Here is an 18,830-nt window from a genome sequence, read left to right as displayed (position 1 = left end):
GCATTAAAGAAATGACGGAAAAGTTTATTAGAAACTTGTTTAAGGATGATGTCAAGATGTTTCCACAGAAGATAGGTAATATGAAGCCTTATGCGATGCATAAAAAAAGATAAAGCAATCTTTGTTTCTAGACTATCTAAAATAAATTAAATTTCCTGAAATGTTGAGCACTTGAAAGGTAAAAAAGTATTTTATTATAGATCTTCACAACTAAACATGTTATGTCTAAAGTATCTAAGAAAGCTTTTAACCTACGAAAAGGCCTCAAGACAAGAACTGTTATTAACCCTTAAGAGGCGGCCATCATCAATTGATGCTGCTACCTACTACATTTCCGCTGTTTGAGGGTTAAGGACACTACTTCTGTTTCGTAAAATAAAATGAAAGCTAGTTCTGAATGGGAAACAGTTCAAACACGTTAATTAAAATTTGCTATTAAAGAAAATGGAAGGTAAATATGGTGACTGAAATAGATAATCACTAATTTAGTTAATATTTTTTCAATTATCTGTATATAAGTTACATTATGTTTAATTTACATAATTAATTTAAAAATTAACTCACAATCTAGACTTTTCAGAATTGGAAGAAGGGGCAATGTTAATGAATGTCATGTTTCTCGTATCTAAACGTCTTATTGTTTTCCGTTAACTTAGAGTTTACCTTTATGTGGTATAAATATATCAAAAGAACTAAATATAAAATGTATAAATAAATCATAAGACAAATAAAATATGTTGAAATATTTTCGATTAATTGTAATGTTTTAAAATGAAATAAAAAAGATACATTAAACTACATACGGGAAAGATTAAGACGTTTATTGCTTAAAGAATGTCTTTTTTCAGAAAATATTCAATCAGTAGAAAAAAAGAACAAAATGAGAATTTAAATGTATTGTTATACGAGGTCTGTTAGATACCCAGGAGGGTCAGGTACATTAGACCTCTTCCTCTAAACGAGGTCTGTTGAAAAATACGCGGACTTTTTTGAATTGCGCGGCTCCAGTTGGTTCCAGGGGAATTCGCTTGGTGTCGCTAGGTTCGCACAGATCAGCTGATTACGACGCCATTTCCCGATTGCAGATATCTTCATTTGTGTATTAAGTGAAGTGCGATTTTTTCGTTTGGCGGATTTCAGAATGAATGACCTGAAGGAGCAACGACTTGCTGTGAAATTTTGTGTTAAACTTGGAAAATCTGCGACTGAAACTTTTGCTATGCTTAACACGGCTTACGGTGATGTTGCTATGAAGCATACGGCATGTGTCAAGTGGCATGAACGTTTTAAGGATGGTCGACAGTCCATTGAAGATGATGAGCGTCCTGGATGTCCTTCCACGTTAACTGACGACCCACACGTCGACAAAATCAACACCCTGGTGCAGGCAAATCGACGTCTGACTGTCAGGGAGCTTGCTGAAGAATGTGGGATATCACTTGGATCTTGTTACGAGATTTTGACCGAAAAATTGAAGATGCACCGCGTTGCTGCGAAATTTGTGCCTCAGAACTCATGAGTTTTTGGCCAAACACTCGATCACTGTTCTTCCCCACCCCCCCCTACTCACCTGACCTTGCTCCTTGCGATTTTTTCTTGTTCCCCAAACTCAAAAGACCCTTGAAAGGAAGAAGATTTGAGACGAATCCCGAGATTAAGGCAAATGCGACGAAGGAGCTGGAGGACATTACAAAAGAAGCGTACCACGACTGTTTCAACAAGTGGAAACACCGTTGGGATAAGTGTGTGCGTTGGGGAGGAGAGTACTTTGAAGGGGTCCCAGACCTGTAACTTCTAAACAAAGTACATTTTGTTTTATGACGTCAGTCCACGTATTTTTTGAACAGCTCTCGTAAACTGTTTTTAATACTTTATTTTAGATACTAGCTAGATAACGCATGACGTTGAGATAAAAAGTTTAATAACGTAAGCATGAATGTTTTTTAAAATGTAAACGTCAAGTTTTCTTATAAATTCAAGGAGTTGGGGATATATATACAAGATTCAATGAAACATCGAAAAAATAAAGTTGTGTATAGTCAGAGACTGTTTTTGATTTAGCTTGTATTTTGTTTACAATTACTTGAATCAACCAGCCTTAAAGTTCTAAGAATAAATTTATTTTTATAGTTAGCTTGACTGTAAACGTAGGCTACAAGCTACCATTGTTTACAAACGTTAAAAGAAGAAAACGAATTTGTTATTGTTACATAGATCGAATTTTGAATTATTTTCGTCACGTAATTTAAAAGCATTTATCAACGAAAGTACAATATTACAACTGTATCATAAATAGTCGTTATGACAACAGAAAATATGAATTTAAAAGGTAATGTTATAATTGATATTTAATTACAGATGAATAATATTTTTCGTTAGAAATATTTAAAGAACATACAATGGTGAATTATATTTTATGATGAATTTTATACAGTGTTGTTATATTTTATTAATTATTATGATTTGTGGAGATCTGAGCCGTGTGCAAAATCTAGAGTTAGATAAAGGAATATAACTTCAGATAAATAATCAGAATATTAGAAACAAAACAGAAATATTACAGAGTCTTCATGTGATCCAATCAGGATTTTTCTCCAGAAGATAAGGCGAGACATAAACATTTTATCAAACAAACACATTTAAATTTTTTTTATATCTCGAGTATGTGATTATTTCATAAATGATATAACCATAAAAGTTATTTCCATAGTCAGGAATCGAATCCTCAATTTTAATGATATAAGTTTGAACATGTATTGTTGACTCGCCGGAGAACAAAAAAAAACAAAAAACTTTAGAACGATCAATTTGTTTATTTTGTAAAGCACAAAGGTACTTAATAATTCCTGAATAAAAATAACGATGCTCTAATCACGCCAAGGTAAAATGGTTATTTGAAAACTATTATAAAATATAAATAAACGAAACAATGATTACATTTAAACAACAATAGATCGAATTAAAGTAAAAGTTACTTTTTAAAACTGAGAACAAATAAATTTCCTAACTAGCGCAATGAAAAACAATGACACAAGAGTGTGAAGAAATATAAAACAATAACAGAAGTGAATGGAGAAATAAATGAATGAAAAACAAACTCCAATGTATTTTCATGAAATATTGTAAACATTTATAGAAAATATTGATTTAATTTACTGGTATAAAGAAATTTTTTCTCACAACATTTAGCTATAAATAAAGATAAATCCCAAGATGGAATTATTTTGTTGACAACACCGTTTAGTAACATAGAATGCTCACTTCTATTTACTGTGTTGTGCTCCCAGTTTGCTTAAAGGTAGCTAGCCTATCATATTAAAGCAGAGAATCATCGATATCTTGGTTACTTCACAAGTTTATAATTACATTGTCTAAGTAGCTATTGATTAAAAAATTGGATTAACACTAATGAAAGCAGGCGTAATACCTTAAACTAGTCAATCAATTATAAATTATATATTTAAAAACGGCTGGTATGGGTAGAGAAAGCACTAATAGAGAAGCGAACAACGTTTCGACCTTCTTTGGAACCTGACGATGACCGAAGAAGCTCGAAACGTTGTTCGCTCCTTAATTAGTGCTTTCTCTACCCATACCAGCCGTTTTTAAATATATAATTTTCTCTACAAGTGGGTTTTCTGTCATCACGGATAATCACTCAATTTGCTCTGAGCCTGAAATCGATAACAGGTATCGAAAAGATAGCTCAGAACAGCTATCTGAAACAATGGAATTATTAAGTTAACGTCACCGCCTTATACGCCTTGAATAAATGATTAGATCGGTGTACAAAGGTTAATTCAACAAATTCAGAGCAGTATCCACTGGAAAATCGTCCTATCGCAAGTGAAATGTACTTAAACTTTTAAAATACGATCAGTTTTGGTTGAGAATTCAAACAGTAGCTTTTGATTTAAAAATATCATGAAACTAAATGAAAACCAAAAGTTTCGACCTTCTTAAGTCATCTTCAGGTTAACCTTTTTAGATGATATAAGAAGGTCGAAACCTTGTTCTCTATTTCATTATAATAAAAGTTTTAATACCCATACCAGCCGTCTTGAGATACATTGTTACTTCAAATGGGTTTTTGTCATCACAAATCACGGAAAACTAAAAGCTCTTATCTTTGTGGTTAACAAGGCCATTATATTGCGACTACTAACAATGGAAGATTATCAATACCTAAGAGGAGCTGATGTCAAGTGGTGACAACACGATGACAAGTTTGAGATGCAAGTTTGTGATATATAAACGTTTAAGAATGTATGTTTCTGAACGTAAATTGCTGCAAGATATATTTGGAGTATAAAGAGAGCGGCAACGTGTTGTAACCTTTTGATTGGCTGGCCTCGCTTGGTAGAGGTTATCGCTAACTGTGGAAACACTGTGGATAGAAGATAAACTACTGATTAATTTTTAAAGTGACTACTCTAGATAAAAACTATTTAAATAAGACATTACTACGGTTGTCAAGCCAGTAGTAGATTTTCATGAATTCTACTAGGTAAAAAGAAGCAGGCTAGAGCTCTGATTAAGACAAGGAATCATCAAACTTCTGGAGATTATGTGTATGAAATGAGAGACAGTTCTAAATATCATAATTCATCTGATTATCATTACATAAGTTATGCTGTGAAAGAGTATAAAAGTCATCACTTCAGGACTATCGGCCAATACATTATGTGCAAAGTGTTCATTGCTGCTAGATTTCATTGACTAATTGTTCTCTCGATGCCATGAGCATTGAAATTGGAAGGAAGAACAATGGAGAAACCATCTGGTTTTGGATAGACAAGTGACAGGTACTGGCATGTTGTCTGCATGTTTTAGTGAAAGTAATTTGAAAGAAAATCATGAATTCCATCCCATGTCGTTGCATTCTAGACAATATTGTACTTCCAAAATTCATGGAATTCTATGCGGCAGAACTTTAACTAATTTCAGGTTGTTAATATACAATGCTAAACAGCAATTCACGTTCAGTAGCAAATTTTCATTTGGACCTATATTTTCCGAGTTGGCGACAACCCTGTCCGAACAGAGGTTCAAGATTTGTATATAAAAGTAATGAATCTACTGAATTAACAAATTCAGTTGTGTGGATGATAATGTGCTAGTCAGCGACGTCCTAGATCTGCACCTCAGTGAGGAAGAATCAGACGCAAGGAAGTCATTACATGTTTTGTACTCAGAAAAGAATGTGCATGAATCAATTTTCATTAAATAATTTGATGTTGATATGGAAACCTTGGTCTGATATTTCTAGGATTCAAGTCTACCACAAATAATTCTTGATTCAGGGATTCAAGGCTACGACAAGGTTTATCATTATTTCTGCTCTGATTGCAAAGATAGGAAATACATTGTATTGCTCATACAAAGGACTACTCTGTTAGTGGGTGGGATTCTTTCAACATAAATACATTACAATTTAATCAATCAAAAGCTGAGTTATGTTAGACTCTACAATAACTTGGAGCTTGTGGACTTTTTCACAGGAACCACTGCTAGAGGACAATGTGTCTGCAGTATGGAAGCGGTGGGAACGATGTGGTAAATGTAGAAATGCAAAAACATATCAGTTGCAAATGTAAAACAATACCTTGTAAGCAAATGCCCAAACAGCAGTATGGCGGAATGTTATACTGTATACTAGCATACATCTTCCACTTAGATTCTGTTGGTAACAGTTGGTGTATGAATAGTGACGACATGGAAATAGACTGAAATGGTGTATCTCTCGCCCTTGCGACGCTGTTGAAGCCTCGTCATGCGATTGTTTTGACAACTACCTAAACTGGCGGTGTAAATACGTCTCAAACGAGATTCTTGCTTTCTTGTTGCACTGTTGCAGAGCAACAAAAAATCTTTTGTTCAAGGTAATAACACTGATGTTTTTCGTCACAACCATTATGATAATAGTGATGTTTATGATGATTAATATTTTTACGAAAATTTGCAACTATAGGGTAGGCAGCAATACTGGCCCTGTGTGTTTCGTCCATATTTTACTATCGAGAAAACTCACCCTACCACTTGTAAACATACCGGATATTCATTATCACTTTTTCATTATTTTACTTCATATTTTGCTAACCTTTTGTAATGCTGATAACAATATGTTTTATTTCAGGAATAAAGTATACTGTGATAAGTTAGGTCCCTAAACGAGATAAGAGGTATCTTTGCCACCTACTAGATTTAAGTTAATCTGGTTTAAATTTTCAGTGTCACTGACCTTGACAACTTTCTGCACCCACAGTAGTGAAAGGGCGAGACTAATTCACCCACGTAATTAGGTGGGGCTTCATGTATATTACACAAAACCTTGTGGCGCAATTAGGGTTCGGTTTAGGATACACATCCATATAGATTATAGACAAGAAACTACTGTGTAGACTGGGACCGACACTGCGTTTTACGCAGGTCAAGATTCAGGGAATTGTATGGCAACACAAATATAATAAATATTATTAATTTAAACGCTTAGCGACGAAATGTTAATTAAAGACATACGTGAGGAACCAACAGCATGAGCTTCCTTCAGCCTAAAGCTAAACAGCATAAACTTATTCAAAAATATATTGATTGCTCTAATTATATGTTCACAAAGTATTCATCCAGTCATATGTCTAAGGATTTTATTTTCCGTCTTTATGTCTATCTAATTAATTATATGTTTGCCCAACTATTTAATTATGCGTCTATATCTGTTGACCTACGTGCATGTCTATCATTTATATATATGACTATAATATGTATTACTTGTCTGTCTTCCAAAATTATCTAATAGTCTTTTTATTTATTCATCAAACCATTTGTGTTCATTAATTAGTCTTTATTTATCCGTTATTCTAATTATTTATTTTTTCAAACATCTGTACAAGTGCTTATTTATTTGTACTTAATATCCATCTAATAAATCAAGTCTGTAACTAATTACCAGAATCTGATAATGAAATTACCTGCTTGTTTCAGTATTTAAACTAGTTTATCAATCTGTATATTAAGCCAATTACACACCTATTTTTAATTATTTATTTTTCTGTTTATTTCTCTTTTTCATTATTCATATAATTATATTTCTATTCGCATGCTCTACGTAGTCATTGTCTTTGCATTCACTTTGACGTTCTATCGGTTTGTGGATTGTGTGCTGTTCTTTTATTGTTCGAATTTATTGCCAACAAGTCACAAACGCCTACTGAAAAAGAATCCTCAGCTCACGTAAAAGTATAACACGTTATCTTATTGCTTGTTTCAGCCATTGTAAAATTACCAAAGAATACTGAGAATTTGCAGGACTAATACTTCTCTATTTACTTTTACACAGTTTACGTAAAACTTTCAAATAACGGTGCAGGAGCAAAAATAAAAAACAATTTTAATATTCAGTAAACTCCTAAGTTGATAACGTCTTTATTAAAATACTTAACCTAAAATTATGTTGTTTAAATTTATGAACTGACCAATCCCATTCTTTCCACATACTAATTAAATGAAAGAAAACAGTTAAAAAAAAAGCAAAATTTAAAGGGTTCATTATAAACAAAACAATTTATCGTGAGCAACTTAGTAGGTAACCCGGTGGGACAGCTATAAGCTAACGGCCTTTCCATTGCTAAATTATGAGGTTCGATTCTCCTCGGCAGACACAATAGACACTGTGGCTTTCTTCTAAAGAAACAAACTTAATCAAATAAATGTTATTTTTCATTTCAGAGATCAGCGTGTTCAAAACTTCAGTGTTTAAATAAAACAATCTGAAAGTTTCCTAATAACTTGGTATGGCTGATAAGTTATTTTAGCTTACATAAAGGAAATATCAGTCTCAATGCTTGTAAAATACTGTGTGATTGTAAAAGTGAAGAATGTGGAAAAAGAAAAGAACAATAAAAAACTCAATTAAAGGAGAGTATGAATTTCTGTAATGCTGGATAGTTCTTTTAATTTGCCAACTTATGTTCACGTTTCAAGTTATCTAGCATTTAGATATACTTAAGCTCACATTAGTGACTCCAGTAAAGTTAGAGAAAAGCAAAGCAAAGCATTACTGCGGTTCTAGACATAGAACCGAACTTTTATTAAAATACGAAGTATTGTAACGGCTGTTCTAATCGCTGTAATGACCTTGTTCTTATATTTCAAGACGGATCTAAACAGTCTAAAACTAAACATAACTTAATATCTGTTATAGACTACGATACATAACAGACAAAATGTGTTAGTGTTATTGTTGGCGTTCTTGTTGAGAAGGCAAAACATACAGAACAGAAATGAGAAAAAACTATCTGGCTACATCTTCCGATAGAAGTTGGTCTGAAACACGGGTTCGATTGTTTTAGCATTCTAAGATGTATTAAAGTTAGTCACATACTCATAAAATATGTTTTCTTAGCTTCAACACCCTTAAGAGTTGTGGTGGGCAATATTCGTAACAGTTATAATCGAAAAAATGACAGCACTATCTATTTGACAATAACTTAATTTTTTTATAATTCTTTGATTGAATTAAATATACACATAAAATTCACTGTAATCGAGATAATTAAAAATAAAAATTAATTAAATGCTTTTCACCCTTCAGATTAACTAAGAAATAAGGACATAATTTGGTGATAATAAGTTTTCTGTAAAAAAGTTACAGATATTTTAATTAAAATCAAGCTTTGTGTTATGAAAATTGAAATAAATATAGTATCTCACCAAAATATTTTACATATGTAAAACAGACAAGTTAGAATAAATACACCAACCATTCTAAAATGTGTTATTTACAAAAAAGGCGCGATATATAATATGCAAATATACGCAAGTATTTAATTTACAAAAACGAGGAAAATTATATACAAATATGTAAAAGTGCAACGTTCTAATGGCCAAATTAAACAAGGCACAGTTGGAGAAATCTTGTCATCTCCTTTTATTGTTGTAACAGGTATATTTATATATTTATATATCGTCATATTTGAAAGTAAGTAACCCAACCTCTGTGTCGCCTTCAAAAGACACCTAAAGCCGATGCTTAACTCTGGTTTCCTGTTTCACAAGCGGATGACACTCGCTGTTAACCATTATACAGCTGTATCTAAAACAAATCAGTCAGGCCCGGCATGGTCAGCTGGTTATGGCACTTTACTTGTAATTTAAAGCTCGCAAGTTCGAATCCCCGTCACATCAAACACGCTCGTTCTTTCAGCCGTGGGGGCGTTATAATGTTACGGTCAATTCCACTTTTCGTTGGTAAAGAGTAGCCCAAGAGTTGGCGGTGGGTGGTGATGACTAGCTGCCTTCCCTCTAGTCTTACACTGCTAAATTAGGGACGGCTAGCACAGATAGCCCTCGAGTAGCTTTGTGCGAAATTCAAAAATAAAAATAAAAATAAATAAAGCATTGCGATTTGTGCAAAAAATGTACACGTTGAGGCTACTCTCATTACGTTGACGTTTGTAAAGACATTAAATATTAATATTTTTGCGATGTGACCAAATAACTGTTATTAGAATAAATATTGGTCAAAATAGATTTTAAAATACTTATTTTTGAATACAGTGTGCCATGTTTTTTTATATTCCATACAAATTAAAGAAGAACTGATTAAAATATTGTCCCTTGGTAGGTGGAGCTCAGTTCTGAATATATTCTATACACGTCACCGGTGAACTTTCGGAATTTAATATTCAAAATGTAAATTTTATAGCCATTTAGTGGTAGACATGTTCTTCTCCAAATTACTTTTGTTACAACTTCACAAATGTACAATAAAAAATTTACATTTCTTAGAACATATTTTGGTGTATTAAAACATTAATTACTTAAAACAGAGATCTTCATGCGTGAATTTCATTGATAATTTTTCGTAACGAGTTGACACACCGCGATAACAAGAGGCATTTTGTTGTATTGCTTTAAAAGTCTGATGTGTAAAAGTATTGATTTAAATAGGTTATTATTATGCATGAACGGTAATTATATACATATACATCGATACCACATAGTTATGTATATGTAGATAGACCGACACGTTGTAATATGAAACCAGTTTCTTTGTGGAACCTGGTTACCAGACTGTCTTTGAAAACTGACTATAACATGACCTGTTGAGAAATTCGAGCACCATACGGATCTTGAATACGCTATAACTGAACCCTATAGTTTCAGTTTTAGGTTAAATATGACCTTGAAACCCATACAACTTGAAAATGGAATGCATGGTGCGTTTGATGATGTCACGATGCAAGGGGGTTTACCTTCACCGGTAGACTAGTTCGTGTCTAACAGAGCGTGTAGACTGCAGGTCAAACCAGCCCTCTCCTGCATAAATATACTCACATGTTATTCTAGTACACGACTGAAAGAAACTTGTGCATGTTATACACAGACAAACAAATAAAACAGCTAAAATAAGTTTTGATATATTCACTAGTGAATACAATGAGATTTAATTTAAGGAAACTCACCAAAATTAGTATACCAAACAAACGCCATAACCCCTTATACGCACAAGTGAATTTAATCAGTTTAATTATTTAAATAACGTGAAGGTGATTCAGATTGTAAGTTTATGGCTATTTTTACACTAGAAGTAGAGTTTCTTTAATACTTATTTTTCGTAGTGGCCACAACTATGTCTAATGAAAACAACGTTGGCCACACTATTGAAAAGGCCCGCCATGGCCAGGTGGGTTAAGACGTTCGACTTATAATCCGAAGGTCGCAGGTTCGAAACCCCGTCGCACCCAACATGCTCGCCCTTTCAGCCGTGGGGTCATTATAATGTGACGATCAATCCCACTATTCATTGGTAAAGAGTAGTCCAAGAGTTGGTGGTGAATGGTGATGACTAGCTGCTTTCCCTCTAGTCTTACCCTGCTAAATTAGGGACGGTGAGCGCAGATAGCCCTCGTGTAGCTTTGCGCGAAATTCAAAACAAACAAATAAACTATTTAAAAAAAAAGATGTTAGTTTAATCAAAATAATTGCGTTTGATAACTAACCTTTGATCTGAAAATTGATTAGGGTTTTCATCAACAAGTTTCGTGAAATTTCGATTAATATCTATGCTCAAAGAACATCTTAGATCTGCCTCTAAATTTATGTCAGTAAGCTGAGATCTGTATCTAGACTTGAGAAAATGTTGACTCACACACACATGGAAAATAATTTTGAAATTGCTATCTTTAAATTTGGAAGACTTTCATTTATCAGAATAGTGAGCCACATCTCTCTGACAGAACATTTTTGTTACCTTTTATGTGTTCTACACTTTGCAGGGTAAGCATCTCGTCTTCAAATCCACACTTATCCAAAGACAAAAAAGATGTAATTTCCTTACTGAAATTTCCTAAGTCAAATTGAAATGGATCATGCAAAAATTCAAATATCAATTTCAAATATTTAAATTCTGAGAAACGTGATTCATATTTTGAGACAGATTTTTGATCCAGTTTACATAGAGATCATCTTCAGCATCAGAGAAATCATAGTCCTTATTATTTTCTAGAAAACTATTCAACTTTGCAAAATGTGTCAAATCATTCTTTTGTAATTGTTCCACAAGGAGGTTTAGCTTTAACTGAAATTTATAAATAGATTGTGATTGCTCGCTTATTATTTTACCTCTTCCTTGAAGCTTCGTGTTAAAATTATTCAAGTGAACCATCATGTTGCACAGAAAGTGCAAATTACATAGCCATGACAAAGTTTCAATTTCAGTGAAATTTTCAAATTTACCTTTTTCAACAAGATACTCGTTTATTTAAAGAAATAATGAAGTAAATCGTTCCAAGACTTTTTCTCTACTTAACCATCTTACATTTGCAAAATCAGTAAGATCATCAAGAGTACAGCCACTGCTTTTCTTCAAAAACTCAACAAACTGTTGATGGATGAGTAGGCTTCCATAATTCACAATTTTTACAACAATGTCCATCAACTTTTTCAGTTCATCACTCTTAGACATCTGAGCACATAAATCTTTCTGATGCAAAATGCAATGGAAAGATGGCAGCGTGGACTTCACATTATTTTAAATTAGAGAATTTAAAATTCAAAAGAGAAACAAATCCTAATTTCGCACCGATCATGGCAGGAGCATAGTCTGTTGTGACATAAACCATTTTTTTTAATCCTGATTGATTTTTTTGACATTTCAATAAAATTTTCAAAGAGGTTTTCCACATGTTTGATCTCGTACTCCACAGAGTCCAAGCATTCTTTCTCTCACTTAAATATCTGAAGTTGCATATCGAACCCAAAATATCTGTGCAGTGTAAATAACATCTGTTGACTTATCTAGTGCTAAAGAAAAATAAAAACAGTATTTTAGTTGTTCAAGCAACTGATTTTCTATGTCTTTCGCTAACTTTCGCATTTTGCGGACAATTGTTCTTCGACTTAGTTGCAAATTATTTACCCTTTGAAGAAAATCATCTTTTATTTTTGAATCATATAATTCTCCAACAGAGTTTCAATGAGTTTCAGCATCTGAAAATGATTTCTTTTTGAGCTAGAATCCAAGTTGCTTTATAGCTAGCTAACGTAACTAGTTCCATCGATGATAAAAGTATTTTTAGGCCTCCCTTTTGTTCATGAAGCTGTGCTTTCAAACGACTAATTTCATTCATGAGATTTTTGCTATTAACTGGAAATTTTACATCAAATTCATTGTAAAAATTGTTAAAGTGTTGCTTAAGGTTGTAAACTTTATTATTCTTAAAACTTTGTTACATAAAAGACACACTGGCTTGTTATTTGCTTCAATCACTACAAATTTCAACTTCCAATTTTCATCAAATTCTTGTTTCATGTTTTTCCAGTCAATCGTCATTCTCTTTTCGTCAGTAATGCCAGAATCAACTAGACTGTCTTTATTTTCTGAGTGTTCACCATCATCTAGATTCTTTCGTTTCCGAATTACCCACTTATCCATATTATAGGATTAAAAATGAAATATATTTAAACATTTGAAAGTTACACAATAAAAATATGTTTGCAAGCGCATGTAAAACAACGCACACTTGATAACAAACATCTAAACCAGACTGACGTTACAAAATGGGCAGAGTCTGTGGCAGTGATGAAGCGCGCGACATTAGCGATGACATGAGGCAGTGCAGTTGCTGATTATCAAATTTGTGACGAAAAAATAAATGATGGAAAAAGCTGATTCCTAAACACGAGCTGGCCACACTCCGCTTTAATATACGCCTACTAGATAAGCCGCTTGTAAAACTTCTTATGATGTGGTAAGCCACTCATGAAAAAAATTAAAATGAGGAAACGAAGCACTGAAAAGTTGGGTTTCTTAGCCCCGATGATAGAATACAAGTATTTGTGTCTCAGTCAGGTGTCATCACTTATTTTGTCTCATGTTTTCATTGTTCAACTGTTGAATAAGCTTCTAAAGGTATATACTTAGTACTGTATGTTAAATGTTTCAGAAGGATGTAGAAAACAACTATCAGGTTATTTAAACTGACTTTGAACTAGCATTAACCATCATCAACCTTTGAAGCATACCTAATACATTTATCCAGCTGATATGCTTATAAATAACTGGTGAATCACAAATCTTATTAATACCTACAATATTAATAATAATGCTTTGTAATGCTCTTACATAAAACAAATTAGATAGAACCATTTATTGTCAGAAACAATAAAGCAAGTATGTACTTTAAGCAGTTTATATATATAAAAAAAATTAACTTTGCTGTGATGATAACGCCTGTATCTTCTAGCGTACTCATGCCATTCTGAGAAAATTGTAGGTGTGGATAATTGAAACGTGAAGTAAAATAACCAGTTCACTTGCAAGAATAGTACATCTTATCATATATCAAAAATTGAATTTGCGTATTACCACTGCAAAAAAAAATTTAAGGTACGTTTCTTTTGACGCAAATTAACGTCTCATGAAGTAGAATATTACTTATTCCACGTGCAGACATCATAATATACAGTACAATGGAATACAGCCTCTTCAGTCCTTATGTACATTTAACCTTTAATTTACAACTGTACTATTCTGTTGTCATTTCTCTATGGAACGATTGCTGTAGCCCTTAACACTTTCTCAAACTACCCGAGCAGATATGACTACAGCTACTTACTAGATTACCTGTCGTGACATGCATTTGCTGAAACGTATATAATGGGTGATGTTAAAAGCTAAAGGTATTAATCTCCTAATACCTATTGCATGATTCGACAAGATATTTAAGCCTAAACGAGGCCTTAGAAATCAAGCACCTCTATTTTAATAGCTATTTAATCATACATTTAAGTATACAGAAAACTTAAACTGAATCGTTGACATACCTTGCTGTTCATTTTGCTTTACTGGATTCACTTGAGTGCAAAAGCTGGTCTTTTAAATATTATTGCCCATTATTGAAAGCTTTCGTACAGTTGGATTTTTTTACTTTGTTACTAGATTGCACAACTTCCACAGATTCATTAAATAAAATAATAGACCTTAGAAGGCACTGATTCATTAAACATTCAGTCTACCTGCATTTATACAGTTGATATTTTAAACTAAAAAAAAAAAAAGACAGTTGGAAATATGTTACATTTAAAGTGGAAAATTTTCTTCCCAAAAGGAGACAAATTCAAAATATTTATATAACAAGTTTTCAGTGTTTGTCTTATTATTAATGGCATTATTGGCAATGGCATCCCTCCCACCCCAACTTTTAGTGATTACTGATGCCATTTCCTGAACATCTTCAAACAATCACACTTGCTGGCAACTTTATTCAGATCCTCTCCCCAAGGTGATAGAGAATTGTATTACCTTTATCCATGTGGAATACTCTACAACATTTTGGGTAGATCTTTTTGAATTGTTTGTTTTAGTGCATTGGGCTTTATGCTGTGTCCACTGAGGGGAAACGAACCCTGGATGTTGTAAGTCCGCAACTCATCGTTCACTATCCAAGTCTTGTTGGACTGTAGCTATTTAACTAACGAGTAACTGATGTTATGTTCACAGGTGTTGGTAGAGGGAATTAAGTGTTAAATGTGACGTTTGGTCAAAGTTCTTTCAAAATACATCCAATCGTACTAAGATTCTCTGACTGTATCAGCCATGGAAAATGACTGAAGTTAGTGTCATGTTATTCAAGCGAATTTCACATAATTGTATGAAGGCATTCTATTCAAATAGTCTTTAGATGTCATAGTAAAATTACGGCATTGTAAGATATGTACAACTGACAACCATGTTCAGGTTTTTTTTATGGATATTATTTTTCCTTATAAAGAAATCCAACACCGTTTCCAACGTCGTTATGCCACTTCTAGCAAAAAATAATAGAAGCAGAATCAAATTTTTGGGTATATTTTTGTCTGTATTTTACAATACAGTTATTGTTATTCATTACTTACAATTTATTCTGAGACCACTCGATCAATGCCTTTTAAATTTGTGTCTGAGAGAAACTGTTTCCAGGCAGTTTATTGATTATCATATATTACTTTACTTGTGTTCTTTGCATAGCAGTTAGAGTTAACTGAATCCTAGTAACTATATTCTCTCAACTAGAACACATTTGATGCATGCAGCACTTCATAATATGTCTATTCACTAGCCTTTACAATATTCTCACAGTTAAGTGAATAGCATTCGATCACGATATTTGCTGAAATATCACATACTGTAACGTCTCACTGTCTCCATCAGTATGTGGTAGGTCATAATAAAGTAGTCAGTCGATTTATAACAATTACTCATTCAAGAAAAGAATCGCAACTCTTCATTTAAAATAATATCTTCAGAATGAAGAACAATTTATATGCATAAAGAATACAAATTTGAAATATACTAATAATATTAAGTTGTGCATGCTGTTGGTAATAATGTCTTTTTTTTTTCTAATGATTTACATGTAATACTGCTAAAATCTACGCAGTGTATTAGTCACTTATGTTAAAAATCCCCAGCTGGGACAGCGGTAAGTCTACGAATTTTGAAGGCTAAAATCAGGAGTTCGATTCCCCTCGATGGACACATCAGATAGCCCGACGTGGTTATGCTATAAGAAAACACAAACAAACACAAATATAAGTTATTTTAAAAGTAATGATTTTGCAATCGCATCTCGATTCTACATCATCTTTTGACTTGACCTCTGAAAGCACTTTCAGTTAATTGTTTATTATAATTACTAGGTATCATGAATATTGCTTTCTCCAATGTTGTCTGCCAAACAACCAAGGCCTATTATTTATAACCAAGTATCTGTAATGTTGTAAATATAGTTTTAATCTTGATATTAACATATATCTAAGCTTTATCCAAAGAGCTTAGCGGATAATCCAACTTCAAACTTGAATAATATTAAAATGTTCAAAGTCCATATTGTTATTAAAATGTATAGTGTAAGAACGTTTTACACATTTCTTTAAATTAAAACCGCAGGTTTTTTTTATAAAAAACAAAGCCCAAATAAAATATAACGTAAATAGAATGTTAAAAATAGCTAGAAACGTTGACTTTATATGACGACACGTAAAGTAATACCAGCAGGCAAAATACTACTATACAGTTGAAACGAAAAGCAATTTATTTTAGGCCAACCAAAATCGTAATTTAATGCTCATTTAGAGAGACTTACAAATGTACTTTGATCAAAGATTTTGTATCTCGTAAAAGTTTTAAAGTTTTTACAGTTTCTTAAAATAACTTCATCAGTTAAACTCATTATAATATAAATTTCATTTACCATAAAACAGATAAAAAATAGTTCTTCAAAAATATTAAATTTCATCAGTTTTAAGTATCCTGTTTAATAACGGTAATTTTATTAACAAGAAATTTCAAAAATATGCCTTACTTTAGAATATAAATATTTAACATAAACACACCTTACCTTTTTCGTACTTCCACTGGGCAGCTTCACCAGAATTTCAATAGGTTTCGATTCAAGCGGCCGATAAGATTGACGTTGAGTGTCAGTTTGGGTATTCCCAGTCGACTCTGGTCCCTTTGTAGATTTTGGAAACGATCTTCGAAAGGGCCCCGCCTTCCTTTTCTGGGTGCCTGTTCCCTCTTGTACTTTGTAAAGACGAGGAGAACGAAAAGGCTCCGACTTTAACATCACGTTTTTTTCCCTTGGAAGGATTGCTTTGTTAAAAGTTGAGTAGCTGTTATTACCTTGAATGTTGGTCCATAGCAAAACATTCACAATATCATAAGATGACCAAATTTGGAAACCATACCCTTGAACTATCTTTTATTCTCTCACCCTCCAGACACAAGCTTTCCCAGCAATATGCTACCTTTGTCTGCTACCGCAGAATTGTTGAAACACCAGGTACAACCCTCGTTCTCATAGCATATCCGCGGGTGTCGCGTGAAACCCACGTGTACCTACCTACACACAGGGACACAAGACCGAAAAGTGGTGGGTCGGTCATTAATTTAAAAGGAGTTTCTATTATTTTAATTTCAGACGTAATTGACATTCGCATTTAATTACACGAGTATACCAGTTTAAATCAAACACTAAAGCTTTCAGAAAAGCAACTTTTCTTTAAGTAATTATTTTATGTCATAGAGAATATCGTTTTTGTTAAGTTTTAATTATGACAGTCACATGACAAAACAAAAACAGTAATTAATAGTGACATCAGAATGATAAATATCACCTGCTCATATCTGATTATCACTTAACATTATAAAGATATTCAAGGCCATAAATAAGTAGGTTTGAATATAAGCTTGTAGGGAAAATATTATATACATTAATAGACAACTTAATAATTATAAACATTTGCACAACATAATGGATCAAGAAAAATACAATATTAAACGTACAACCAATCAGGAAAACGAGTGGACAAATCTGATAAGACGCATATCATAAATCAAGGTTCCCCAACTTACGACCCTTTAGAGTTTTTCTTTTTTCGACCACCACCTTAATCCCACCTCATTTAGGATCGGCGGTATTTTCATTAGTTAAGAAATTTTACACACTGGTGGTTGAGCGCAGTTGGCAATCATACAGGAAGAACATGATCAACAACAGGGACTCGAACCGGCAAGCCTGAGTTTGTAAGTTGATCGCCCTAACTAAGTGACAATGTTGGGTCCAATTGTACTGCTATCATATTTGAACAGAAACAAGAAGAAAGAAGGCTTCTTCATAAATGAGTTTAGTTCTACAGCTCAAAGTGATTGAAGTTTTCGCACATAAATTTGCATTCAAGCAAACATTCGCACTAGTGGACACTGGTAACAAAAAGCTATTAAATTAATAGATGTCTGTAAAAGTAGTTTATTTGTTAGAAGTTTAAATATTGTTATATATCATGCTGTATTTCAAGTTACATTGGTTAAGTAAAGTTCTTTTGTAAAGAACTAGGATATTTATTACTTAATAAGTAGACAGGTAAAAACGTTTTGTTTTGTTTTTTGAGCAAATTGATTGGGTTTTAGGGATGGTTTGGTTTGTTTTGAATTTCGCGCAAAGTTACACAAGGACTATCTGCGCTAGCCGTCCCTAATTTAGCAGTGTAAAACTAGAGGGAAGGCAGCTAGTCATCAGCACCCACCACCAACTCTTGGACTACTCTTTTACCAACGAATAGTAGGACTAACCGTCACATTATAACGCCCTCACGGATGAAAGGGCGAGCATGTTTGGTGGGACGAGGATCCGAACTCGCGACCCTCAAATTACGTGTCGAACGCCTTAACCCACCTGGCCATGCCGAGCCACAGGGAATGCAGCTAGTCATCACCACCTACTGCCAACTCTTGGGCTACTCTTTCAACAACGAATAGTGGGATTGACCGTCACACTATGGCGTTTCCA

General features: G+C 33.3%; 1 protein-coding gene across 1 annotated transcript in view; it reads right to left on the bottom strand.

Moving 5' to 3' along the window:
* LOC143258561 (uncharacterized) overlaps positions 1–17,327 on the bottom strand; it is a 278,942-nt gene extending 261,615 nt beyond the window's left edge. The window contains exon 1 of the mRNA XM_076517703.1: positions 16,881–17,327. Coding sequence (XP_076373818.1) covers positions 16,881–17,108 — 228 coding nt within the window. The 5' untranslated portion in view covers positions 17,109–17,327. The remainder of the gene's footprint in view (positions 1–16,880) is intronic.
* Positions 17,328–18,830: the final 1,503 nt, after the last annotated feature.

Source organism: Tachypleus tridentatus, chromosome 8 (genome assembly GCF_004210375.1).
Source record: "Tachypleus tridentatus isolate NWPU-2018 chromosome 8, ASM421037v1, whole genome shotgun sequence".
Classification (NCBI taxonomy): Eukaryota; Metazoa; Arthropoda; class Merostomata; order Xiphosura; family Limulidae; genus Tachypleus; species Tachypleus tridentatus.
This window is presented reverse-complemented; position numbering and strand designations above follow the sequence as displayed.